The sequence below is a fragment of the Globicephala melas genome, chromosome 3, assembly GCF_963455315.2.
Source record: "Globicephala melas chromosome 3, mGloMel1.2, whole genome shotgun sequence".
Taxonomy (NCBI): Eukaryota; Metazoa; Chordata; class Mammalia; order Artiodactyla; family Delphinidae; genus Globicephala; species Globicephala melas.
The window spans coordinates 104,175,094-104,201,930 of NC_083316.1; the positions used below are offsets into that span (position 1 = coordinate 104,175,094).

The 26,837-nt window shown below is 42.9% G+C and overlaps 1 protein-coding gene across 1 annotated transcript in view; it reads left to right on the forward strand.

The window, feature by feature from the left end:
• GRAMD2B (GRAM domain containing 2B) overlaps positions 1 to 26,837 on the forward strand; it is a 66,330-nt gene that overhangs the window by 34,099 nt on the left and 5,394 nt on the right. The window contains exons 2-12 of the mRNA XM_030869763.3: positions 8,263 to 8,382; positions 11,261 to 11,372; positions 13,422 to 13,488; positions 14,597 to 14,700; positions 18,943 to 19,038; positions 20,920 to 20,991; positions 21,106 to 21,186; positions 23,846 to 23,957; positions 24,610 to 24,732; positions 25,341 to 25,428; positions 26,335 to 26,439. Coding sequence (XP_030725623.1) covers positions 8,263 to 8,382; positions 11,261 to 11,372; positions 13,422 to 13,488; positions 14,597 to 14,700; positions 18,943 to 19,038; positions 20,920 to 20,991; positions 21,106 to 21,186; positions 23,846 to 23,957; positions 24,610 to 24,732; positions 25,341 to 25,428; positions 26,335 to 26,439 — 1,080 coding nt within the window. The remainder of the gene's footprint in view (positions 1 to 8,262; positions 8,383 to 11,260; positions 11,373 to 13,421; positions 13,489 to 14,596; positions 14,701 to 18,942; positions 19,039 to 20,919; positions 20,992 to 21,105; positions 21,187 to 23,845; positions 23,958 to 24,609; positions 24,733 to 25,340; positions 25,429 to 26,334; positions 26,440 to 26,837) is intronic.

A 26,837-nucleotide genomic window follows, 5' to 3' on the forward strand; every position in this document is an offset into this window, starting at 1 on the left:
CCCAAGTATTGCCACCCTTGCCTGCCAGCCAGGGAGCCACTAAGTGGGCAGCACACCAAAAACAAGAGTCTTTCAGGCTACAGATCTTGGCGAGTCCAGGTGCAGCCTAGTTTTCAGTACAGGGTTTCCATCCCATTTCCAGGATTTTATCTTCTGGGGATCCTCTGGTGAAACATATCCTATCTTCAAGTCACTTCTTAACCTTTGTTGGTCAAGACTGTGGTTTTGAGTAATGATAATCAGGGAGTTTTTTAAATGATAGTGGGTGTAAAACTATCTCACTGGTACTACCATAAAGGAGTTTAGTGACCTTTTTTATGCCTAAGCTTAGACTAATTTAACTTGAAGGTAGACAAGCACAGTTTTATCACTGTAACTAGGAAGGAGCACAGCTTCCTGGACTGAACCACAGTGAGGCACTTGTTTGCATTTACCTGAAATACAGCTTATTCACTCACCTGAGATAGAACCTAATTATCACTTACACGTGATGATGCCTGAGTACAACACATCTTCAACAGGAGAGGCAAAGGGCCTGGGAGATGGATATGACAGAACAGAGGAGTGTTGAGTTTACTCTAACTCAGAGAGACTCTTTTCAGGAGGAATGATAGTTGACCCCATGTAAGAATTCTAATTCTGAAAAATTGTGAAATCTGAATCAAGTCATCATCAGACTAATGACGTCTAGGAAGTGAGGAATATTGGACTGTTGATAGGGATCGTCCAACCTGTTTTTTATTTATAGATTGTGGTGCAACAGTGTGTGGCAGTGTCTTGTTGAAACCAGCACTTCCTAGCTGGTAATAAAAATGCTGTTGCCTAGTTGGTAAAGTCAGGCTTGGTTGGTATAAGTGTGTCTATCTCACTGCTCTGAAATTCCTACTTAGAAGCTTTCAGGGCCCATAACTGGTGCTTATATTGGGTTGGAGATAGGAGAAGAAATAACCTGCCAAAGCCAAGTGAAGGTGGATCCCGTGTTCCCAGCATCTTCTGCTGCTTCTATGCTTCCTTAAAACTGTCACTCATTTTTTTAAATAAATTTATTTATTTTACTTATTTATTTTTGGCTGCGTTGGGTCTTCGTTGCTGTGAGCGGGCTGTCTCTAGCTGCGGCGAGCGGGGTTACTCTTCGTTGCAGTGCACGGACTTCTCATTGCGTTGGCTTCTCTTGTTGTAGAGCACGGGCTCTAGGCGTGTGGGCTCAGTAGTTGTGGCTCACGGGCTCAGTAGTTGTGGTTCACGGGTTCTAGAGCGCAGGCTCAGTAGTTGTGGCTCATGGGCTTAGTTGCTCCGTGGCATGTGGGATCTTCCCAGACCAAGGCTCGAACCCGTGTCCCCTACATTGGCAGGCGGATTCTTAACCACTGCGCCACCAGGGAAGCCCCCAAGCTGATTTATTTTCATGACTTAAGTGAGATCTGTTATTTCATCTCCCTCGTCAACGAGAGTTCAGCTTCACTGCCAGTAACTTTAAAGTTACTGAGAGGCCTTGCAAAAGTGGTCTGTTCCTTCTCCTATGCCCTCCTCACTCAAACACAGGTGAGCCTCTGCTCTTCGGATCCTAGCAGTTTCAGTTTGCTGCCAACAAGACCTCTGTGATAGGGGTGCTCCAGGAATCATCTCGCCTGTGTTGGTAATTAACTTGCTTGAGTTCCGTAGCATCTTTGAGTAAACAAAAACCTAAAGTTGAATCGGCCCATTGATGAATTCCACTTCTGTTTTGGATGCCGTAGAATTAATCCCACATCAGTCAACACTAATAAATGACCACACTGAGCAAAATGCTGAGCTGAGTGCTGTGGATAAAAACAGAAGTTCCCTGCTTCTCGTAGTTGGATCATTAATTGATGAGGGGTCTAGTGAGTTATAGAGCCAGCAGCAGCAGAGCTGAGGTGATGGGATGGGAGGCTCTGTGGAGCTTGTGCCCGCTGGGGAGGGCTTTCCAGGGCAGAACCAGTGCTAGAGACCAGGAGCCAGTCTAGGGAAGAGAAAGGTGGAGACTCTGTACATCATCGGATGAATGGATAAAGAAGATGTGGCACATATGTACAATGGAATATTACTCAACCATAAAAAGAAATGAAATTGAGTTATTTGTAGTGAGGTGGATGGACCTAGAGTCTGTCATACAGAGTGAAGTAAGTCAGAAAGAGAAAGACAAATACCGTATGCTAACACATATATATGGAATCTAAGGGAAAAAAAAGTGTCATGAAGAACCTAGGGGTAAGATGGGAATAAAGACACAGACCTACTAGAGAAGGGACTTGAGGATATGGGGAGGGAGAAGGGTAAGCTGTGACAAAGTGAGAGAGTGGCATGGACATATACACACTACCAAACGTAAAATAGATAGCTAGTGGGAAGCAGCCGCATAGCACAGGGAGATCAGCTTGGTGCTTTGCGACCACCTAGAAGGGTGGGATAGGGAGGGTGGGAGGGAGGGAGACGCAAGAGGAAAGAGGTATGGGGACATGTATGTGTATAACTGATTCACTTTGTTATAAGGCAGAAACTAACACACCATTGTAAAGCAATTATACTCCAATAAAGATGTTTAAAAAAAAAAGTCATTTTAATCTGCACATACCTGAATGCTCTGTCATTGAAAGACTTTGTGTGGGTGGGTTGACCTAGAGGCAGGCTCTGTAATCTTGTCAGTGCTAAGCTAGGGGCGCTGCATCAGGACCACCCACTTGGTGAGGGCTGAGTGCCCAGCACTGCACACAAGTGCCTGGCCAGGAAGGGCGGGGCAAGGAGGGGCTGAAATCCAGCCACTTCGCTTCCTCTGCTCCTTGGTGCTGGGCTCTTCCTGCCCAGAGCAAGAGGCACCATTTCTCTGCCAAGTCCTGTGTCAGTAGGGCTACATCCAGACAGCACCTTTTTATGAGTGCTTCTGGCCGGGCATGGCTCTTTCTGAGTCTTCAAGGGTGCTGTGCAGGACAGCTACCGTGCTGCCTCTAAGTCTGAATCTGACCCTGCATAGCATAGAATTGCGTAAATATTTGAATGAATGCTGAGGTGGATTATTGAAGTTACACACGCACTTCATCTCCCTACTTAAAGAGGGACTCGAGTGGATTTCTTTTTCTTTTTTTTTGTGGTTTATTGTATTTCAATTTACTTGACTAGTTTGTGGAAACTTGTTGAAGAGATTTTCTGATTTACTTTTTTTTAACCATTTTTTTCCCTTGAAGTATAATTTACAATGTTGTATTAGTTTCAGGTGTACAGCAAAGTGATTCAGATATATATATATATACGTACGTTTTCAGATTCTTTTCTGTTATAGGTTGTTATAAGATATTGAATATAGTTCCCTGTGCTATACAGTAGGTCCGTGTTGTTTATCTATATTATATATAGTAGTGTGAATCTGTTAATCCCAAACTCCTAATTTATCTCCACCACCCACCCCTCTGCTCCCACTGCTATCCCCTTTGGTAACCATAAGTTTATTTTCTGTCTGTGAGTCTGTTTCTGTTTTGTAAATAAGTTCATTTGAGTGGATTTCTTTTTCTTCCTTTTTTTTTTTTTTGGTTTATTGTTTTCAATTTACTTGACTGGTTTGTGGAAACTTTTTTTTTGTTTTGAAAAACCTATTTACTTTTCCAAATATTATTCCAAATACATGCTTTACAGGCTACTATGGGTCAGAAACATTCTGTAGAAGAAATTATTTTGATAGACATTGGAAATAATTTTACTAGAAGAAAAAGCTCATATTTATCTAGATGTGGCTGTGTTCCACAGGAAGATTTTGACGTCTAAGGTGCAAAGACAAAATGACTGTGGCTTTTCTTGCCACTCAGAATATTGACAGTCTTCCCTTAGAGCCTACTCTTTTTTTTTTTAATATCAAAATCTAATAAGCCAAATTTATTCAAGAAAAGTTATATCCATTTTCCTTTAACCTTCTTAATCTACCAAGGACAGTAACTTATGTAAAAGCATGCCTGTTTTTTCCTTTAGAGCTTCTTTTTTCTTTTTTTAATTGGAGTATAATTGCTTTACAATGTTGTGTTAGTTTCTGCTGTACAATGAAGTGAATCAACCACATGCATACCTATATCCCCTCCCTCTTGCCCCCTCCCCCACACACCGCGTCCCACCCATCCAGGTCATCACAGAGCACCGAGCTGAGCTTCCTGTGCTTTATAGCATGTTCCCACTAGCTATCTATTTTATGCATGGTAGTGTATATATGTCAATCCTAATCTCCCAATTCGGCCCACCCTCACCTTCCCACCCTGTGTCCACATGTCCATTCTCTACATCTGCATCTCTATTCCTGCCCTGCAAATAGGTTCATCTGTACCATTTTTCTAGATTCCACATATACATGTTAATATACGGTATTTGTTTTTCTCTTTCTGGCTTAGTTCACTCTGTATGACAGACTCTAGGTCCATCCACATCTCTACAAATGACCCAATTTCGTTCCTTTTTATGGCAAATATTCCATTGTATGTATGTGCCACATCTTCTCTATCCATTCATCTGTCTGTGGACATTTAGGTTATTTCCATGTCTTGGCTATTGTAAATAGTGCTGCAGTGAACATTGGGGTACATGTGACCTTCTGAGTTATGGTTTTCTCAGGGTATATGCCCAGTAGGGGCATTGCTGTGTCATATGGTAGTTGTATTTTTAGTTTTTTAAGGAACCTCCATACTGTTCTCCATAGTGGCTGTATCAGTTTACATTCCCACCAATAGTGTAAGACGGTTCCCTTTTCTCCACACCCTCTCCAGCATTTGTTGTTTGTAGATTTTTGATGATGGCCATTCTGACTGGTGTGAGGTGATAACTCACTATAGTTTTGATATGCATTCCTCTAATAATTAGTGATGTTGAGCATCCTTTCATGTGCCCCTTGGCCATCTGTATGTCCTCCTTGGAGAGATGTCTATTTAGGTCTTCTGCCCATTTTTTGATTGGGTTGTTTGTTTTTTTGATACTGAGCTCCATGAGCTGTTTGTATATTTTGGAGACTAATCCTTTGTTGCTTCCTTTGCAATTTTTTTCTCCCATTCTGAGGGTTGTCTTTTTGTCTTTTGTATGGTTTCCTTTGCTGTGCAAAAGCTTTTAAGTTTAATTAGGTCCCATTTGTTTGCTTTTATTTTCATTACTCTAGGAGGGGGGTAAAAAAAGATCTTGCTGTGGTTTATGTCAAAGACTGTTTTTCCTATGTTTTCCTCTAAGAGTTTTATAGTGTCTGGTCTTCGATTTAGGTCTTTAATCCATTTTGAGTTGTTTTTGTTTTTGTTTTTTGTGGTAAGCGGCCCTCTCACTGCTGTGGCCTCTCCCGTTGCGGAGCACAGGCTCCGGACACGCAGGCTCAGCGGCCATGGCTCACGGGCCCAGCCGCTCCGCAGCATGTGGGATCCTCCCGGACCAGGGCACGAACCCGTGTCCCCTGCTTCGGCAGGCGGACTCTCAACCACTGCGCCACCAGGGAATCCCCGAGTTTATTTTTGTGTATGGTGTTAGGTAGGTGTTAGGTGTTAGTTGGGTGTCAAGTAGACAGTATACTGACCTTTAGAAGTAGGGCTCCAATGGACAAGGCGGTGGAGGATTGTCAAGCATCAGAATGAATTCAACTTAAGAACAAACTGGCTCTGATCCCAGCCAACCCCAAAGTCTAGCCAGAGGCCCATTAGAAATAAATGCAAATTGTAGTATCACTTTTACAAGGTTGTGCCACTCTACACTGTTAAATCTAATCAATCCATGTTAAAGCTAAGCACACTCCCATTATTAGCTCAGTCCTCACCGTATCCCATTTCTATGAAGGCTCCTATGGAAACTTTTTAAAGAGATTTTCTGATTTACTTTTTTTTATAACATTTTTTTTTCTTGAAGTATAGTTAATTTACAGTGTTGTGTTAGATTCAGGTGTACAGCAAAGTGATTCAGAGATATATCTATATATATACACACACATATATGTGTACTTTTTCAGATTCTTTTCCATTATGGGTTATTACAAGATACCGAACATAGTTTCCTGTGCTGTACAGTAGGTGCGTGTTGTTTATTTTATGTATAGTAGTGTGAATCTGTTAATCCCAAACTCCTAATTTATCTCCACCACCCACCCCTCTGCCCCCACTGCCATCCCCTTTGGTAACTGTAAGTTTATTTTCTATGTCTGTGAGTCTGTTTCTGTTTTGTAAATAAGTTCACTTGAGTGGATTTCTTATGCTTTTGAAGAATAGGAGTAATGTGTGTGTCTTGGGGGATAGAGGGAAAAGGCAGGGATGTGCTCAAAGGGCCCTTAACAGTTCTATAATTCTTTTTTTTTTTTTAAACAGTTCTATAATTCTTGGAGTCCATAAATTAAATTAAATTCTCGGAGTCCATAAATTTGATATTAAAATAAATCTTCTAGGGCTTCCCTGGTGGCACATTGGTTGAGAGTCTGCCTGCCGATGCAGGGGACACGGGTTCGTGCCCGGTCTGGGAAGATCCCACATGCCGCAGAGCAGCTGGGCCCGTGAGCCATGGTCACTGAGCCTGCGCGTCCGGAGCCTGTGCTCCACAACGGGAGAGGCCACAACAGTGAGAGGCCCGCGTACCACAAAAAAATATAAATAAATAAATAAATAAATAAATAAACAAAATAAATCTATTTTAAACCAAAGCAATGTTTTCATTTTAATGTTTCAAGGCTTTCCATGTACCTTTTATCACATAATGCAATTCAGTTATGTACTGAGTCCTTTTCATGTACATAAGTGCTTTAAGTACTTTGAAAAGAACTGAAGAAATAGAAGGTTGGGCCTATGTCCTCAGATGTTAACCTACCTAGAAAAGGAGAAATGCGGAATGAGAGTATCAACCACTCGTAGGGATTATGACTTGGATACCTTGTCAGACATACCTGGTTTTGATTTTGACACGACAGTAGGACTCCCAGTGTGGGCTGGAATTTCCATGCGCTGTGAAAAGTGGTAAGCAAGCAACCACAGAGGTTCAAGTAACCAATAGCATTTCCTGCCTGCGAGGTTTTTTGCAGATGAAGATACTAAATGGGTGGTAAGTTAGGATTAAAATTAGCTAAACTGTCACAGCAATGCTGTCTTCCTTTACACTCAGCCACCGTGGAGTTCTCATGGTCTAGAAGTATGTTTTGTGAGTCCTCTGCTGTGCAGGCTGACACCAAAGAAGGTCTGATCCATGCTACCACCTTGTGTTCTCCCTGGCCACATTCCTTCCTCTCCTTCCATGTTGAAATGGTTTCCCCTGATCCCGAGACTGAGGGAGCTCACCTGTGTCCACTGCACTGGCCGTCCTCCATCTGTTAATGGTTCAGCGTGCTCACCCTCTGACTTACTGTCTCCTCTACTCCCTTTTTCACCAAGGTCAGACCTAGTTTTCCAAAAGCCTACTGAGTGCGATTATATACCCGCACTATCCTAGACCTCGTGGTCAGTATAAAAATCAATGAGATTCTTCTCCCCAGCCTGGGGCTCCCACACTGAAGAGCTAGTAAGAGGGCTCGGAGGATAGATGCGTGGCTGGGGGGTGGATGGATGCGAAGAGAGAAAATATGAGAATGGGCATGTACACAGAGGCCTCTCGGATGGGCAGACCTGAGTTTGAATCCCAACTCAGACAGGTACTAGTTCTGCAAACTCGGGCAAGAAATTCACTATGTGAGAGCCTCAAATTCCTAGTCTGTGAAATGGGAGTAATAATTCCCACCTAGCCTGGGTGGTGGTGCGGATTAGAGAGTGTAATTGCTGAGAGAAGCGCTTGGTGAAATTAGCAAGCACCCAAACCAGGACCTATATAGCTACAACAAAAGATGATAAGTGACGTAAGTGCAAACAGACGGGGTGGGAGCGCCCAGCAGAAAGGCTCACAGCTGGCAGGAGGCCGCACGTGAGCTCGTGCACAGGTCAGGGGCCCTCCCAGCTTCTGGGTGATCTTCCACCTCCATGCTGGGCTGGGCAGAGCCAGGCAGCGCAGGGCACGGGCCGCATACCTGGGAGCCGGAAAGTCCCTGCAAAGTTGGACATTTACCTGCACATAAACCTGCACGTGTATCTGAAGCAGGCATGACCCAGAGCTCCACCCCCTGGGGCACCAGTTGAGGGGGTAGGATGGAGGGATGGAAAGGGCACTGCTGTCCTTGTTGACTTCAGCCAGTCCCGGGCATTGAAGATCATTCCACTCTCCAGAAAGCGAGGTCACGTCATCGTTTTTCCCTCCTCCCCACTCTGGATATCTAAGGTGAAGTGTTTTCTCCAGCTCAGAGGCTGAGAATGGTGTGGAGGAGAAAAAGAAGGTCTGCAGGTCGCCAGCAGCCCTGTCCCCTGCTCTGTCCAGCGAGACCGAGTCCGCAGACCCGAAGAGAATCATTTCCCTGCGGTGAGTCCTCACCTTGACTCTGTTCTTCTGGCCTTTCGGGGAGGAGGGGTTGCTGGGAGGAGCTGGTGTTTCTAGTTTTATGGTGATGGTTAACAGTGAAGATCTCCTACAAGCAGATGACACCCCTGAGAAAGAAGTGGGGTGTTTTTCCTTGATATCCAGGCACTGGCACCTGCCTTCCTTTCTCAGCTCTTCCCGCCAGCCTCTCTTCTCCTTCCCACTGCAGCCTTCTGCAGAATTTCTGCCCCTTTCTGAAAGCACTGATTTTGCTACATGATAAAGCCGGGGTGGGCCCCTCTCTGGCATGGAGTTAGAAGCACCTGGAAAGGCTGCCAGGGTTGCTGCTGAGGCCACCCAGGTTGGATTGTCTGCTCGGCCTGTGGGTGTGCACACCTGCTGTCTCACTTTCCTGGCAGCCACGGAAAAGAGCGGAGGGAAACCCTGCCTGGGATCCCCGGGTGGGGTGTGCACATCTCCCTGGGCTGCCCATTTCCTGGAGCCGGTGCTGGAAGCCGGGCTCAGTTTGGTCGTGGGGCTGTGAGGGGACAGGCGGTTTGAGATGTGGAGCTCTGGTCCCCGTCACTCTCAGGGGCACCAATTATGTGCTTGCTTTCACTTGGAAGGAAGAAGGAGGAACTTCAAGTTGCTTTTGTTCCCTTAAAAGAGAATGGTTAAGCCAGTGATCAATTACAGGTAACTGTGGCCATTTATCCACACCAAGTGGAGGAGTAATAGCTCTCCTCCCCATATTAGAACTGTCAGAACTCCTACCTTCTACGTCTTTTGTCCTCTGCTAAAGGATGGTTAAATAACTCCTGCTTTTCCCTTCCTTCCTGGCTACCCGGCCCACGGCTTCTCTGCAAATCTATACCTCACTCAGGACCAAGCATAAGTCTTCACTCTGCCCCCAGATTTTTCTATTCTGACTATCACTCCCAATTCTGTCTCCATCTTTTCTGCATGACTGTTTTGATGCATCTTTTTTTTTTTTTTTTTTTTGCGGTACGCGGGCCTCTCACTGTTGTGGTCTCTCCCGTTGCGGAGCACAGGCTCTGGATGCACAGGCCCAGCGGCCATGGCTCACGGGCCCAGCCGCTCCGCGGCATGTGGGATCTTCCCAGACCGGGGCACGAACCCGTGTCCCCTGCATCGGCAGGCGGACTCTCAACCACTGCACCACCAGGGAAGCCCCAATTCTGAATTTTTGAATAAAAATGTTTTGCACTAGGTTTCAGGTCCTGCTCATAGTCATCTGTATGAAGTGAGACTAACACAGTTGAAAAGATACAAAGAAATAACGCATGTAAATAAGCATGCCTCCCACCCCTACCTCAGAGCCGATGCTGTGCAGACAAGCCCTTCTACTTGTGTCTCTTGAAATCATCAAGGGTACAGCTGCCCTTTTGTCACGTTTGCTTACAGTCCATTGTTCTTCAGAAGGTCTGATCATTGCCTTGACAGTACCATTAACATACATTAATTTGAATCAGTAGAGGTGATAAATTCAAATTAGTGGCTAGTATAAATAATAGGTAATTTGACATTTGTAAAAACAATTTTATTTTCAAGTAGAGTACAAATGTCTACTCATAGTTTTTTTAAAAAAGTAATTCCTGGAATTCTAAAGAAATTTATATCTGTGAATTGGTTCAGTGGCCAGTAACTGAATCCAAATCTCCGTGCCTTGAATTGATGAGAGATATTTTGCCTCTGGTTTGAGCACTGTGGACTCAAAACTGTTGCGGGCAGCAGAGGCCTGAGACATCACGTAGTCAGTCTCTTCACAGCTGAGAAAGCCAGAGTCCAAAGTCTCTCTCTAACTTCATTTCTGTCCCTCTGTCACACCCATATGCCACCCAAATTGCTTAAGAGTCTTCTTAAATTCACTTTGAACCAAACATTATTTTAACTGAGCCTCATTCTAGAGAATCCTATCATGGAATCATGAATTTCATGTGCCATTTTTTCCCCCCAATAAACAGAAAAAAATCTACATAATTGTATCACAAAATTTTCCCATGTGTATACCTCTAAAAATCATGCATGCATTCCACTTTGAAATGGCTGGGTTTCGCTGTACGGTTAAAGATGCAAGTTCTACTCAAAGGAAGAGCCAGGACTAGAATCACCTTGGAAAGAAATCCGGGAGCTCTGACCTCTGCCCTTATGAGAACAAAGGAAGGACTTCCAAACATGTTCCTTTTTTTGCCCTGATTTTACTTCTATTTTCCCACTCTGGGATGTTCTGTCTCTCTTTTCCCCATACCCAATTCCTGCTCATCCTGTTAGGCCCAGTGTGTTAAACCCTCACTGACCTGCTGGTCTCTTCTCTTACCTCCTGTTGGACTTAACTGTCTCTATACCACCTCCTAACGCCTATGATATGTATTGTTTTGATGCTACATCATGTACTGCCTTTTTAAAAAGATGCTTGATATGCGCACAGGTTCCTTAAGGGTAAGGACTGTCTTGTGCGCCCCGAGGCATTTAACATGACGCCTCTCTCAATTGACACTTGTTAAGTATTCACAGAATTCTGGATTGAACTATAGCTGCAGTTTCAATAATCAGCCTCCAGTACTCCTCCTTATACTGCTTAAAATACTTTTGAGATGATATAATTACTTTCACAGCTCAATCGATACTTTTCCCTTCCAAAAGGTACGGTTTCTTCAGTTTGGGATCCCGCCTGCTGGAATCACCCCGTCTCCCACACCGTGTCCTTAGAGTCCTGAGGGATTATCGATGTCTAGAAGAGAAAAATCAATGTCAGGCTTTCTTGTGAGCTGGTATAATAATCAAGATGTATTACACTGTATACAGTTAATGGTAGCGTAAAAAATTCATCTTACGGACTTCTTGGATTTTCTTTCCTCAGGTCGAAATCCAGTTTTGATGGTGCCTCTTTAGCAAGTGAGAAGAATGACTGTAAAACAGAAAGCAAGAATGACTCTAAGATTGAAAGGAAAAAGGCCTCATCTTCCAGCCAGGTAATTTGGGAATGAAATGTGTATTGTCTCAGAGGGTGACAGAAGCATTGAAGCCAATGGGAAGAGGGAACGCAAGGGTCAGGACTAAGGTAGGCACAGATTTTAGAGAATCAGGAAGAAAGGACCAGCTGCAGTTCCCTCGGGCGAGCTTTCATCAACATTATATTTCACAGCTGACCATGCGGCACATGCAGAGGGGCAGTGAGTACTGAGAGTCATGTGCTTGTCTAATAATTAGTGGAGACCAGGAGAGGTGTGACATCCTTGCACTACAATTAAAGAGTGTGATAAGGCACCTGTGTGAATAGAAGGCTTCCCAACTGCACACAGAGGAGGAAAACCTGGGAACAGGGTCATGATTCTTTTTTGGAAGCAATTTGGGGTCTGCTTCAAAATACACCCAGATGGGTAACAAAGCCCAGTTCTGTGTCATAGAGTATGACATACTTACTGGGGCCAACAGTTTGGGGCTTTTTGACACTTCACTCCTAAAATACTTGAATATGTATCTCCTAAGAACTAGAACAAGAAACTGTTGGCTCACCCAAGAAATTTAACTAAATAGTAAATATACAAAAATATTACTAATATAAAATCCATTTTCGATTTCCACAATTGTCCCAGTAGTGAATGTCCTTTATAAAGACTTTTTGCTCCCCCTCTCTAGAATCCAGTTGAACCATGCATTCCATTTATTTGTCATGTCACCTTTAATTTAGATCAGTCCCTACGTTTTTTTAAATTTTATTTTTATTAATTTCACATTTTTGAAGACTCCATGGCCCAGGATATTTTTAAATCAAGCATGCAACCAGTGCTCACTGTAGCCATTAAAAAGAAGATCTCGGCAAAGCCCTGATAGAACACCTAGCTTTAATCAAGGAAACTTTCTGGATGCAGGATGTACTCCAAGGAAGCAGCATGAGCTAACCTACTTTATGTGAGGTGTTCATCTATCAACGAGTTGACTTGAGGGGACCATCTGCCATACGCATGACCTGTCTGAAGCTCTTCTTTATGGCAATAGTAGGGCCATTTCTGCCACTGAGACTACTCCTAGTTTGGATAATGCATCATCAAGGGCCAACGTGTGGTATCTCTCTGTTCCGCTCATAAGACTCTGCCTGCTAGGATGCTTTTGAAGAAAAGTGGTCCTGTGGATGGAGGACCCAGCTCTACCTCTTAGTAGCTGTGTGGAGCCAGTTAAGTCGCTCATAATCCCTGAGGCACAGGGTCCTGAACTGACATCAGTTCCCAGGTTACTGGGGGGCTGGGGGTGGTGTTTTGTGAAAGCATTTTACAAACTGTAAATTGCCGTCTATACATTGTTGTCACAAGTGGAAACAGATGAAAATGAAGTGATTTGCAGCATTTCAGACTCTTGGGCCTTCTACCTCCCTGGAGAGTTAAGTCTTTTGTGTGAAATCCTACTTGTCACCTCCCCCTGACACTGGTTAAGGGAACACCTTCACAACAGTAACAGTCACAGTGACAAACCAGAGACGTATTACCCCATTTAAGCCTTACGGCATCCCTCTGAGGCAGCTACTGGCACAGAAGAGAAAACTGGCCCAGAGAGGTTAAGTAACTAGGCCAGGATCACGTGCCACAGAAGAGGTGCAGCTAAAACTTAAACTCAGGGTAATCTGATACAGGGCTTTTAACCGCTACCCTCTTCTGAGAGTACTCGCTGGGACCTTTAGTGCCCTGGGATCCACTACCTGGTGAGATTTTATCTCATTTCTTATTAGGGACATCCTTGTCCAGCCACTTCTGCAGAAGGCTGACCACCAGCTACTTCACGATTATAGATATATATATGTCCAGTCAGCAAGTCACTAATCTTGTTGGAAAATGAAACCTCTGTGCCCTGCCTTCCACGTTTTTCACTGAAGGGTTGGGTTGGGGACTATGAGATCAGGGAGAATGAACTCCTAAGGGTCTCTGTTAAGGGTGGGGAGATTTGTTACATAATTTAGATTGAAGTTAAAATTCGTGATGTTTGAGAAGAACAAGAGCGGTGATGCCTGTGTTTTGTCGTCCTTGTAGGACAAGGCAAACATGCACTTCCACAAGCTGTTTCTGGATGTCCCCACTGAGGAACCCCTGAGGCAAAGTAAGTTCTGACTTGGTTGACTTTGAAAAGATGCTAATTGGTTTGGGGGAAGAAAGAGTCTGGGGACTGAATCACCAAGGGGAATAGGTTTCTGAAAGTCATGATGTAACAATAACACCGACCTCACTCAGCTTTCACCCAGCACCTTGAAAGATAAGGGAGTAGAATGGGAAAGGGACCTCCTCCACGTGATATGATATGGAACCATCCAAGGGGATTCCAGAATGTCCTCGCCTTGCATACTCACTGCTGAAATGTGTTGTGATTGGATCGTGCTGAGATTTAAGATAATAAGACCAGAGCAAGAGAGGCCACTAGAAGAAGACAACACAGACGTAGGTGGACAGACATGTCAACCCCTATGCTGTGCAGGGCTCAGTGGTCACACCTAAACACCTGGCCCAGCACGATGTTCAGCACCTGCTCCGCTCCGCTGAGCGCATCTGGGGCCCAGGGTTCCATTCCAGCTTCCCTCAGTACACAAACGCTAAGGCAGCATGCTGGCTTCCTCCCACCATCTCCAAACAGGAAGGTGTGGGTCATGTGCTCTCCCCACAATGAGACCATCTATTTCAAAAGGAGTCATTAGTGACCATACCAGGGTAGAAAGGGCAGCAGTGCCAACATTAGCACAAGGATGACACACCTTCCCCACACCTTCCCAAAGAGAGGAGGTTTTTTTTCCCTGGTACGCGGGCCTCTCACTGTTGTGGCCTCTCCCGTTGCGGAGCACAGGCTCCGGATGCGCAGGCTCAGCGGCCATGGCTCACGGGCCCAGCCGCTCCGCGGCATGTGGCATCTTCCTGGACCGGGGCACGAACCCATGTCCCCTGCATTGGCAGGCGGACTCTCAACCACTGCGCCACCAGGGAAGCCCCTTGCCTTTCCATTTTGACGTTTATACTGAAGTTTGTAAGACTTGGAATTAAAAAACAAACTCTCATCTCCATAGCTTTATTCCACTAAAGATGACTGAAAAAGAGGTGAGAGATCTTTTGAGCATGTGAGTGTGTTATCTCTGTGCATCTCTGAGTCACCAACATATATACACAATTTTCATTTTAAATGGAAATTCTAAATGATGTTATACCTGTATATATTTTCCCAGGTTTTACCTGTGCTCTACAGAAAGAAATATTATACCAGGGGAAGCTCTTTGTATCAGAAAACTGGATTTGTTTTCATTCCAAGGTCTTTGGAAAAGACACTAAGGTTGGTATAATTTTTCAGAAAGAAAGCTAATCCTGCATTTCCTTATATATTGTGACTATTAATTGTTTTAAATGTAGCAAGTCTATAAATATTTGTGTCATTATTATTCCTTTAGACCAAGTTTCCTTTACTATAGTTCCAAATACTACAGGTTCTAAATGCCTCTAGATAACCCAAACTTCCCTTTTTCCCTAAACAGCACTCTCTCATTCATTTCCTTATATATATATATATATATATATATATCTCCCACAATCCTACCTTAAATCCTTTTTACCAAGATGTCACCAGTACACTCTTAAAGTTTTTCATATGGAGAATGTGTCATAATTTGTTTCAAAGACATACATTAAACCCAAAACAATTCTTTAAAGAAATCTGAATTTTACACCATATTCACAGTTACCATCAGAGATATCTAGGCAAACAGGCCTACAAATAAGATACTTACTAGAGCTCACTCTGTCACCAGCACAAAATGAGCAGGATTTGGAGCATTTTAGGCCTGGTCTGGGGGAGTCACATACCCTCAGTCCCCGGTGAACACGGACATCTTTTCCTTCTCACTAAACACAGATTTGGGGGAGCAGAGGCCCACGATACCTGAGCCTTTAAGGAGGATAGCCTGAAGAAGTTGGCAGTTTTCCCAGGGCACCACCTTCTAAAACGAGGCCCTTGGGACTTTGGCATGAGAAGGGAAAAACTAAGTCCACCCCACTGACATTCTTTCCCTTTGAGCTGTGATGTCACATCACACAGTTCAGTCAGGCCACCAGAACAAAGTGGCAGAGAAACACCTGGGGTTTGCGTGACCTCAGTGAGTTTTTGTTTGTTTGTTTGCGGTACGCGGGCCTCTCACTGTTGCGGCCTCCCCCGTCACGGAGCACAGGCTCCGGACGCGCATGCTCAGCGGCCATGGCTCGCGGGCCCAGCCGCTCCGCGGCATGTGGGATCTTCCCGGACCGGGGCATGAAACCGCATCCCCTGCATCGGCAGGCGGACTCTCAACCACTGCGCCACCAGGGAAGCCCTCAGTAAGATTTTAATCATTCTGATTCGTGATTATGAATAAGCAGCTTTTATACTCTTGAAGTTGCTGATTAAAAACTCCTTTTGTTTTGACTGGTAGATATATTTTATTTAAATATTCTCCCTAAAGCCACTGGCAGTCTTATAAATAAAGACCACTTAACAAATATAATGGAAATTCTTTATTTTGGTTTTGAGTCAGCAGACTAACATCAAACATGTAATTTTTATTGTACAGAGTTATGTTTAGATAAACATAGCTTAGATTCACAGTATTATTTGAATCAGTATAATGCAAAGCAATATTGAATAGTATTGCACCATATTTCTAGATTTCTGGATTATAAGCAGTTGTTCATGAAGTGGGGAAGGGAACTGGGTATTACTGATCTCCAATTCCATGGGATAAAGACAATTCTCAGGAATAGAGAGAGCCAACACCTCTGACCAAAGCAGCAGGGGTTGAAAACAGTAGTGAACAAAGAATTAGCCTTGGGCTTCCCTGGTGGCGCAGTGGTTAAGAATCCGCCTGCCAATGCAGGGGACATGGGTTCGAGCCCTGGACCAGGAAAATCCCACATGCCGTGGAGCAACTAAGCCCGTGCACCACAACTACTGAGCCTGAGCTCTAGAGCCCGCAAGCCACATCTACTGAGCCCGTGTGCTGCAACTACTGAAGCCCGCATGCCTACAGCCCATGCTCTGCAACAAGAGAAGCCACGACAATGAGAAGCCCGCGCACCGCAACGAAGAGTAGCCCACACTCACCGCAACTACAGAAAGCCCACACGCAGCAACGAAGACCCAACACAGCCAAAAAATAAATAAAATAAATAATTTTTTAAAAAAATTAGCCTTTGTTAAAGGACGGGGAATTCACAAAGCCAGTAAGTGATTTCAAGCTAATATGATTCTAGCAATGGTTTCAAAATCCTATCTCTACCTAAGAAAGAACTGACCAAAAAAAGCTAAAAGGAGTGACCTGGTTTTTTAAAGACAAGGACATGTGGGATTGCTTTTGCATGTGCTGTCTCTAATCTAAGAGACGAGGGGGTGGGAAGATAAGAACCATGATAGTGACTTGCACATTCCTTACCCACTGAGGATGGTGTCAAGGAGATGTGGGCTTCAGCTCTGAGGCAGAATTTGCTCACTGCCAACAGATCTTGGTCCAACATGATCCAATGTGAACTAAAAACAAGCAAGCAATCTGCTCTAGGAAGGGGAATTTTCTAAGCACCCTAAAGTGTAACTTTAATCAGAACCTTTTCCTCAGCCTGTTTGTATTTTTATTTTATTTTTTTATTTTATTATTCTTTTGCGGTACGCGGGCCTCCCACTGCTGTGGCCTCTCCCGTTGTGGGGCACAGGCTCCGGACGTGCAGGCTCAGCAGCCATGGCTCATGGGCCCAGCCGCTCCACGGCATGTGGGATCTTCCCGGACCGGGGCACGAACCCGTGTCCCTTGCGTCAGCAGGCGGACTCCCAACCACTGCGCCACCAGGGAAGCCCTGTTTGTATTTTTACATGCTAGTAAAATTAAAGGCATGTATCACATTGCATCTAGGCTCAAACAGAGAAGTGATTCATGCTTTATTTCTCAAATGTTATCTAGTTGTCACTTATACTCATGAAGCAATTGAGAGAAACTCCTTCTTAAGGGTGTTCCATGCCTTACATTCTGCAAAAATCCAAATTTATAGCCCCTTATCACTGTGTGTGTGTGTTGCTGCTGAGAAACGAAATTAGGCTCATTTTTATATCATCATCTGTCTTGGAAGATCTTACATTCTTTTCCCCAAAGTAATCCCAATTTATCACTTCTGAATTATCTCCCCAACTTAAAAAGTTTCGTGGATAGAGTTCTTTGGCAAAATAGTTTTTTTTCTTTAGTGTTTAATTTAGATTAGCCCCTCATTCTTTTTTTTTTTTTTTTAATTTATTTATTTTTGCTGTGTTGTAGCCCCTCATTCTTCATAGTCTTCCCATCAGGAACCTGGAGGGGCAGTAGAACAACTCCATCTCATAAACCTAATATGAACGCAAACGTTCTAAATTAAAATGTAAGAAAATTGAAAGCTTAGTTTTGGTCCTTCAAGCTGGCAGTACTAACATAAACCCCTCTTCCCACTGACCTTGTTGATCTCTTTCAGAATATGTGAAGCATTTTTACAAAATGTATGTTCATGTGAGTGTGTGCACCTGTGGAGGGATTCAGGCCCTTTTCTTTTTACCAGGAGTGGGGGTGACTCTCTTTTCAGGGATCAAAGTGATGTGATCCATTTTCCTCTGAGATCAAACCTGGCTGAAGGGCTGTAACATAAAAATATCAGGAACATCTACTATTCTTCGCAGCATCTGGTACATTCTTGCAGTACCTTGTATGAAAAAGAACCCCTATTTTGGATCAGATTGGTTCAAATTCTATCTTTGTAACTTATTTATGACCTTGAGAAAGTTATATACCTCTCTAAACAAACATCCTTATCTCTTAGAATGTCTACATTATAGGACTGTCATATTTAAATGAAATTATCATCTGGTAAATAGGTATTGATAATGGTAGCTGCTGTAATTGTCATTGTTGTTATTCTTTATTGTTTGAGACAGAAAAGAACTTAAGGGTGATTGTATTTCACCCATCCTCTTTTTTATGAGACAGATGAGGAAATGAATGACATTTTTATTGAGTGCTAGGCATTTTCCATCTATTATCTCATTTAATCCACAGAAAATCCTGGGAAATAGGTAAGACTGTCTCTATTTTATAAGTCAGGAAACCAAGGCCAAGAAAGGATACCTTACAAGGTTGAATAAGTCATGTGGATAGTAATAGAACTGAGAATTCAGGCCCCAGACTCCCTGTTCAAAAATGGGCCTACTATATACCAGTGCTTTTCAGCCTTTTTCCCTAAGGACAGAAAAGAGGAGGGTGTGTAGAGATGAGCTCAAAGTAGATGACCACAAGCATGTAACTTCTTAAGAGCCTACATTTTGCATTCTATTCGCATGTCCCAGGTTTCCCACCAAACCCTTCTGTAGACTTGATGATCCAGACGACCTCGGTGACACTCTTCTAAGATTCACTTTTCTTCATGGAGGCTGGAGAGCTTGCTGCTGGTTTTATCTTTTTTTATTTTTCCTTTAACGTGAAGATTTGGAGTGCTGCTCTGTGAAGCCTGAACCCATGTTAACTCAGTGATTCTGTTTCAGATCTCTATTCCGGCTTTCTCGGTAACCCTGATAAAGAAAACCAAAACTGCCCTTCTGGTGCCAAATGCCCTGATTATAGCGACAGTCACAGACAGGGTGAGTACGCAGCAGGTGCGGGCACCCTGCTTTGTCCTACTCTGGGTTTCATTGCCTTAGGGGCTTCTTGCGGAGGACCAAGACCCTGAACCATAATACCATGAATCAGGAGTTACTCTGTAAGATGAATTTTTGAAATCACAGCCTTTAGACATTTGTGTAGTGTTGTTTCCCCTGACAAGGTGATTTATTCTAATGTAATAGTTGCCAATTTTGAATTTCCTGCTGACTTCATTATACTTACTTGACCAAAGTCAAAAAAGTAAAATTCTTTCCCAACTTCCTTTTCCCTAACATCTATGAGGTCAGGTCAGGCTACAGGGATATATTTCATTTCTTTATTATTATTTAAAACGCCACCATCACCACCACCTTATTCACAGGGTGCGGCAGGGCAATATGAGGAGTCCCTGGGGCGGGGTTGACCAGCCTCCCCATAACCTCCATTGGGTGCCTCCCCAGAGCCAACCTAAAGACGTAAAACTTGGGCTTGCTATTCAAGTTCAGCTTGAGGACCAGTTCCTAGGCCCTCTTTGCCTCCAGGTTGCCTTAACTACCCCTCTTCAGTACAGAAGTTCCGGAGCTGTCATTGACTGTTGGGCTACCCCAGACATGGGCAACCTGAAATATTTGCATGGAGAGCGATGTGTGTTTCACCTTGGCAAGAGAGAGAGAGTAGAATGGTTTGGTTACTCATGTTTCACTTGAAATTCTTTTTTAATATTTTACCTACTATTTTTATGAAAGCATAAAAGCTACAATTCATTTCTAATCATACTGAATAACTTAAAGGGGGAAGGAGAAAGAAGGAAAGACTAAAAGAGGCTATTCTGATGAGCTAGGAAATATGTTAATATGTTTCTAGATTATTATTATTTTTTAATACGAATGGCTAACAAGCATCAGGTACTTCTTGCCAGGCGTACACAAAATGCTTTCCTTATATTTACACGTTTATTCCACACTACCATACTGTAAGGGGTGGGGATTGTTAAGAAAACTGAAACTAAGAGTTTGCCCAGTGTCACCCACTTGGTAGGTAACAGAGCCAAAATTTGCAACCCGGTCTGTCTAATGCCAGAACCCGTAATGTTAACTACTTTGGAATACAGTATTTGCTCGGGAAGTGTATCGGTTTCTCTCATGGGAATGCAGGAGAGGGTAATCACAAACTTTGGAAAGGGGGTGTGAAAAGATGCTGTGGCTCAAATAGATGGAAAAAGTGTGAACTTTTTTATTTCTCTACGTGTGGTTTATGGTAAAATCATTTTTCCTTGTGTTATTTGTCTCCAAATTACTTGTCTAGCTCTGACTTCTTTCCCATAACTTATTTATAAGCATTCAGCAGAAAATCTCCATATTTGTACAAGAAAGAATCTGGAAGTGGCTTGAAAAAGAATGAGCCTTTTAGAGTGGCTGGGACATTTTCAATGGAAATCTAGGTCAGAGCAGAGAAAGCAGACCCTTGGGAATTGTTAAATACCTTCTAAAAGGGGGGCGGGGAAGGGAGGGAGAGGCTTAAAAGAGGACCTGGCGAATACAACTGGCCTTTCTTTACTATCCAGGTCTTTTCCATCCATGCTTGTTCGGGGCACCTATGTCAGAGCACCGGAGATTTCATTTTGCTCTACATTGCTGTATTATTTAAGTTGGGTTTGAGAGTTCTGTTGCTATTGTGGGAGAATATATTCACTTTATTCCAGGAATGGAATAAAAACTGAACGTGTGGCTGAGTGGAATGAGAATATAGACTTGGTATAGAATATAGTCTATGGTGTTTGAAAATGAAAAAATATACAGAGAAATTTTTTAACTCTGAACACTCACTTCTAGTCGAGCAGTATCTGTTAATAATTAAATAATTATTATTTTGTTTTTCAGTACATATTTGTCTCCTTACTCTCCAGAGATTCAACTTACAAACTACTGAAGTCTGTGTGTGGACACTTAGAAGTGAGTACAACCTCTCTGAGCCTCAACTGCTGTCTCTCTTCTGTATTTCTTATGGTTTTGTAGTTGATCTGGTTCCTTCATTTTGTAAAACTAATTTTGTTTTGATAATTTCAGAATACAAGTACCGGCAACAGTCCCAATCCATCTTCTCTTGAAAACAGCTTCCAGGCAGACCGCCCTTCATCTCTGCCTCTGGTGAGTTGCCTACATAACTATCTAAATGCAAAAGAAAGTGAGTAGGTCCCACAATCACACTTCTCCTTACACCATGACCAGGGTGCGGGAGGAAATTAGGACCACAGTATTGGAGGCAAAGTTGAAGAAACAGGGCATTTCTGTCCTGAAGAAGAGGGGACCATAGGAGGTCATCAACTTTTTCAGGTAATTAAAGAGTCATCCTGGAAAAGAAAAGAAACATGATAGTGCGCTGTTTTAGCCAGTTACTGGTCCATGGAGGTATTCAGCAAATCTTGCTCTGTTTGTCTGTCAGCGTTGTTTTAGAGAGATTCACCAGTCTATTTAGGTAGGGCATGATTCATCCCACAAGTCGTTGAATGCCTTCTATGTTCAAGGCACCATGCTAGTGTACCCATAAGGACACCAGGAAATATCAAAACTAGTTCTTGCCTTCAAAGTCTTTACAGCTTAGTAGAGAAGCTGAGGGATACCCAGAAATAACTGTAAAAGAAGAAAGCTGTAATGCCCAAGAGGTAGAGATTCTTTGATTCCCTTAGACTTTCTGACTACAGAGTAAATCTCGAACGGAAGTAGCTCCCCCGATTTGTACAAGATTTATACCTGTGATGGTATCATGCAAGCCCAAGAGAGTCCTAGCCGTGTTGTTCAAATGGTTGTTCCCAAATTGATAATCGTTAAATGTTTTAATACCTTTGGTGAAGCAGTATGAGCCCAGAGTTTCAACATCTACAATTTTTTTTTTTAACTTTATTTTTGGCCACGTTGGGTCTTCGTCGCTGCGCATAGGCCTTGTCTAGTTGTGGTGAGCAGGGGCTACTCTTCGTTGCGGTGCGTGGGCTCCTCATTGTGGTGGCTTCTCTTGTTGCGGAGCACGGGCTCTAGGCGCGCAGGCTTCAGTAGTTGTGGTGCACGGGCTTAGTTGCTCCGTGGCATGTGGGATCTTCCCGGACCAGGGCTCGAACCCGTGTCCCCCGCATTGGCAGGTGGATTCCTAACCACTGTGCCACCAGGGAAGCCCTACAAATCTTTTTTTTTTTGAGAGCTGTTAAAAAGTATAGGGATTGAAAACGTGTTCACACAAAAACTTAAACCAGAATGTTCATAGCTGCATTATACATCATAGCCAAAAAGTGGAAGCAACCCTGATAGCCATCAGCTGATAAATGTAATATATCCATACAGGGAAATATTATTTGACCATAAAAATGAAGAACTACTGATACATAATACAACATGGACAAACCTTGAACACATTATGCTTAGTGGAGGAAGGCAGACGCAAAAGGCCACATGTTGCATGATTCCATGTATATGAAATGTCCAGAACAGACAAATCCATATGGGCAGAAAATGCATTCGTGGTTGCCAAGGGACGGGATTGGGAGTGAATGCTAACGGGCAAAGGGCTTCTTTCTGGGGGGAGATGGACGTATTGTGAAATAAGACAGTGGTGATGGTTGTACAACAATGTAATTATTCTAAAACCCACTACATTTGTATACTTAAACTGGTGAGTTTTATCTCAATTTTTTGAAAAAAAAATCTACCTTAAAAAATAGTGAGAAACAGTACAAAATAGAATGAAACACTTACGATTTGGAATCCCTCAAACATGGTTTCGAATCTGGGTTCCACCCAGCTGAGCTATGCCATGGGGCAAGCTCTTTAACTGCTCTGACTCAGCTTCCTCACCCAGTAAAATGCCAGGCTCCTGACGTGGCTGTGGAGATCAGGCGCAGTCATGTGTGTTTGGAGCTTTGCATACTGCCTGATCTGTAGTAGGTGTTCAATTAATTATTAAATTGAGGAGACTTGAATTTTAAAATTTTCCTTCCCCTATAAATTCTTGCATGACATTGAAATGACTATTGAAATGATCAAGAGACAGCTAGTCGAAGGTGAAAGGTTGGTAATTTGCTTACAAGATATGTCTCCTCTTCTTCACTTGGCAGCTAAATAAATTGTGAAAAGCTCGCCGAATTGTGCCTTCACCGCGACATTTTAGTGACGCGTCTTGTCTCTTCATTTCCTAAGCACTTTGGGGAACAAGTGGGATACACAGTAAAAACATCCTGCTTTTTCCCCGACTCCTCACTCCTCTCTCACCCTTTTGTCATTTAGAAGTAATGTTACTGACCCTGTTTTGATTTGTTCGAGGGAAGAAAGAAGCTAAAACTTTCCTTCCGGTGTCTAATTTGCTAAAGCCATTTTCCCTTTTCTATTTCCAATATCTTTTTAAAACTATAATTTGAGAAAACCTTTCTCTGCATTTAGAACATGCATCTAGAACTTTCTAGCTACTTATTTGCCTTGTGTATGTCTGTTTTGGTCATGTTTTCTCATTACAAAATGCTAATGAGACTTCTCTAGCTTTACCCTAGAAGCTTTTCAAACAACAGCATCCCAGTTTTTTTCCTAGACATTTGTTATTTCAAACGAGTTGGCCACTGTTTGTTAACAGAATTCTAACTGCCCAAAAAAATCAGTAACCAGATACTCCGTGATCTGTTGAGGAAACCCAGTAGTATGGGGTAATCCTTCCTTCTTTTCCATTTTTTATAGGTCAGGCCTAAGTGAAAGGCCTGGAGGTTACAAAGTTCTGTCTGTTGAATAAAGGAAAATGGGCCCCTCTCTTCATTTCATTATTTCCCCTCAGGATTTCAACGACGAATTCTCAGATCTGGATGGAGTGGTACGGCAAAGAAGGCAAGACATGGAAGGATACAGCAGTTCTGGATCCCAGACTCCTGAATCTGAGAACTCTCGAGGTCTGGGAGATTTCTGTATCTTTACTGAAATTTAATTCTCCACAAAACATCCTTAGCTCAACCAAAAGCCAAAAACCACCAAAAAACAACACACCTTCTGAGCTAACAATTAGGAAGGGACTCTAAACAAAGGGTAGTTTGAAAGTTCAAGGAAAGGGAGTTGCCTATGTGGTAGTACGCATTTAACAAATGTCTCTTTGGGAATTCCCTGGCGGTCCAGTGGTTAGGGCTCCACGCTCTCACTGCCGAGGACCCAGGTTCAGTCCCTGGTCGGTGAACTAAAATCCCATAAGCCACATGGTGTGACAAAAAAGAAAAAAAAAAGTCTCTTAAATAGACATAATATTGGAGTGGTTGAAAGGCAGAAACATGCAGTATTTTCTTACCTCTTCTTTAGTAATATTATTAATTATTATAGCTGAATCATCCCCATGAGTCAGTGGGATAAGGACAGACTGCCCTTCTATCATTTTATTTTTTATTTGCTTGAACATTGGATTTCATCCCCAAACCACTCAACCAGCTCGTAAGAAGATCCATTTATATTCTTTGGCGATTATGCATATTAAGGGATTGATCTGCTTTGTGGTTGATCCTATGTGTTTAAACGCACTGGGGAGAAAGTTTACCCAGCCCCGTTTCATCTTGGTAGATTTCCATGTGACAGAATCCCAGACAGTTCTGAATGTCTCCAAGGGAGAAGCAAAACCAACTCGGGCAGATGCCCTTGTGAACAGAGTGCCTGAAGGAAAAGCCAAGAGTCTCCCTGGGCATGGTGAGGAATGGATTATTTGGGGGGCAGGGGTGGGCATCTGCCTGTAATTTTTAAAGGGCCCTCATGTTTCACTTTATGACTGCCTTTGCTATTCCCTCCCCCTCCCTTCCTGCTGTAGGTCTTGGCATGTTAATTCATTTATTCACTCAACAAACTATACCCAGTTTCATGCTTTACTGTGGGGCATACAAAGGTGAACAGCCTTCGTGGAAGACCTTTCATTATTCTGAATACTTTGAGGTTGTGATTCAAAAATTACCAGTAAAACTCACGTTATTTTATTATTATTTACTGATGATTATAATAACTGCTTACCAGTTGTACTGGTAGGAGATCAAGGATGGGGTCTGTATTGTTCACCAGTCACTCCATCGCAATGCTTGGCACAGAGAAGGCTCTCAATAGATATGTATTGAATGCAACATGTGGGAAGGAATTGTAACTACTGGTTAAAATGAGAAGCAAAGGCTTTGGTTAGTATTTCCTCTGATTTTTATTACCTGGAAATAATTCTGTCTCTCAAGTACTTCTTCCCTACAGGGATACTGCTGCGCGAAGGAGATGTGTTATCATTTTTAAACAGAAGCTTTTTGTTTTCCACCCAACAGGTCAGTCAGAAACCATTGGAATCATACCCAGAGTAAAGTCTCAGAAATGTCCGACTCTCCACCATATTCTTATATTCTATGCAATTGTGTAAGTAAGTGTATTTATTATGAATGACTTAATGATTCATTTTACTACAGGAATAATGTCATCACGTTACCAAGAGCCATTGTGAATCTCAGTTGCCTCTAATATGACCCAAATCTTTTAGGGGGAAATTTTTGTCTCCTACTTCAATACCTTTTTTCTTAAACTTAGGTCACCTTTTCATATTCATCCCCTTCTTATTTAAATAAATAGTGGGAAGGAAGGAAGGAAAAGCAAAATATGCCAAATCCAGCAGAAGACTAAGTTCTAAGTGGATACTCTCAGTTAGGAAATGGTTTCCTGGATTATGCAGCATCTTTGTTCATGTTTATTTTTCCATCTATCCCGTGTCCTCTGGATAGAGACCAAAACAACTTGAAAATGTCATCCCCTTTATTGAAAACTTAGGCATTGACTTTTTTAAGTTCCCTCTCAGCTTCTAGCCTGTAACTAGCCTGTAGCTTCTAGCCAGTTGTTCTTCTGAAAATAACCTGACCCAGTTCTAGGCTGTTCCTCAGAACCAAGGAGGATCTGCAGTTTGGTTTCCAGATAAAGCAGAGAATGTGAGTCACAAGACTGGACACTCGCTGGCCAGGGCCTTCGACAGTACCTGGTGGGAGGAATGAGCACCAGCTCGGGAATCTCCATTGGCTGGCCTTGAGCGAGACTACTGAAATGCCATTATTTGTAAATTGAGGAAATAGAGAATTTTCAATATCCTTCTAGTTCTAAAGTTTAGTGCAAGCATCAGTCTGTTGAAAAAAGACTTTTGAAGTCTCTGTAGCCAAGTTATTTTGGAAAATACCTTGCCTCAAATGTACAGTGTTGCCTCTGAGGTTACTGTTTTATAAACATCAATCAGGTCCTGGCCACTAACCTATTGGGAATTTCTCTTTTATCCCTTTCCAGTGTCTGTGCACTAATCATCTCGACCTTCTACATGAGATACAGAATTAATTCTCTGGAGGAGCGGCTGGGGTCACTAACCTCCATTGTGGACACCCATCAGACTGAGTAAGACACTTCCCTCCAGTGCTGTCTTCTGCTTGCTGTTCACATTAGTATAATGTTTGACCTGAGCTTGGCATCCTTCTTAGCAAGCATTAATTGAGGATACATTCTGTATGAGACATTTTGTTAAGTGTATATATGGAAAGAAATGACCTGACTCTTCATGTTCTTGAGTTGCTACAGTGTCGCCAGTGATAAGGCAAGAAACAAGCCTAATTTTACATTATCTTGTTCTCTTATCCTAAGACTCAGTTGTGACCTTGGCCCATTTATTAAGATAGTCAAGTTTATCTTTGTACAATGGCAATGAGTCAAAAGACATTCATAGAAAAGAAGCAATTCAAGTAACTCAGCACATTTCATCATATATAACTCTTTGTATGAACTCACTTATTTACAAA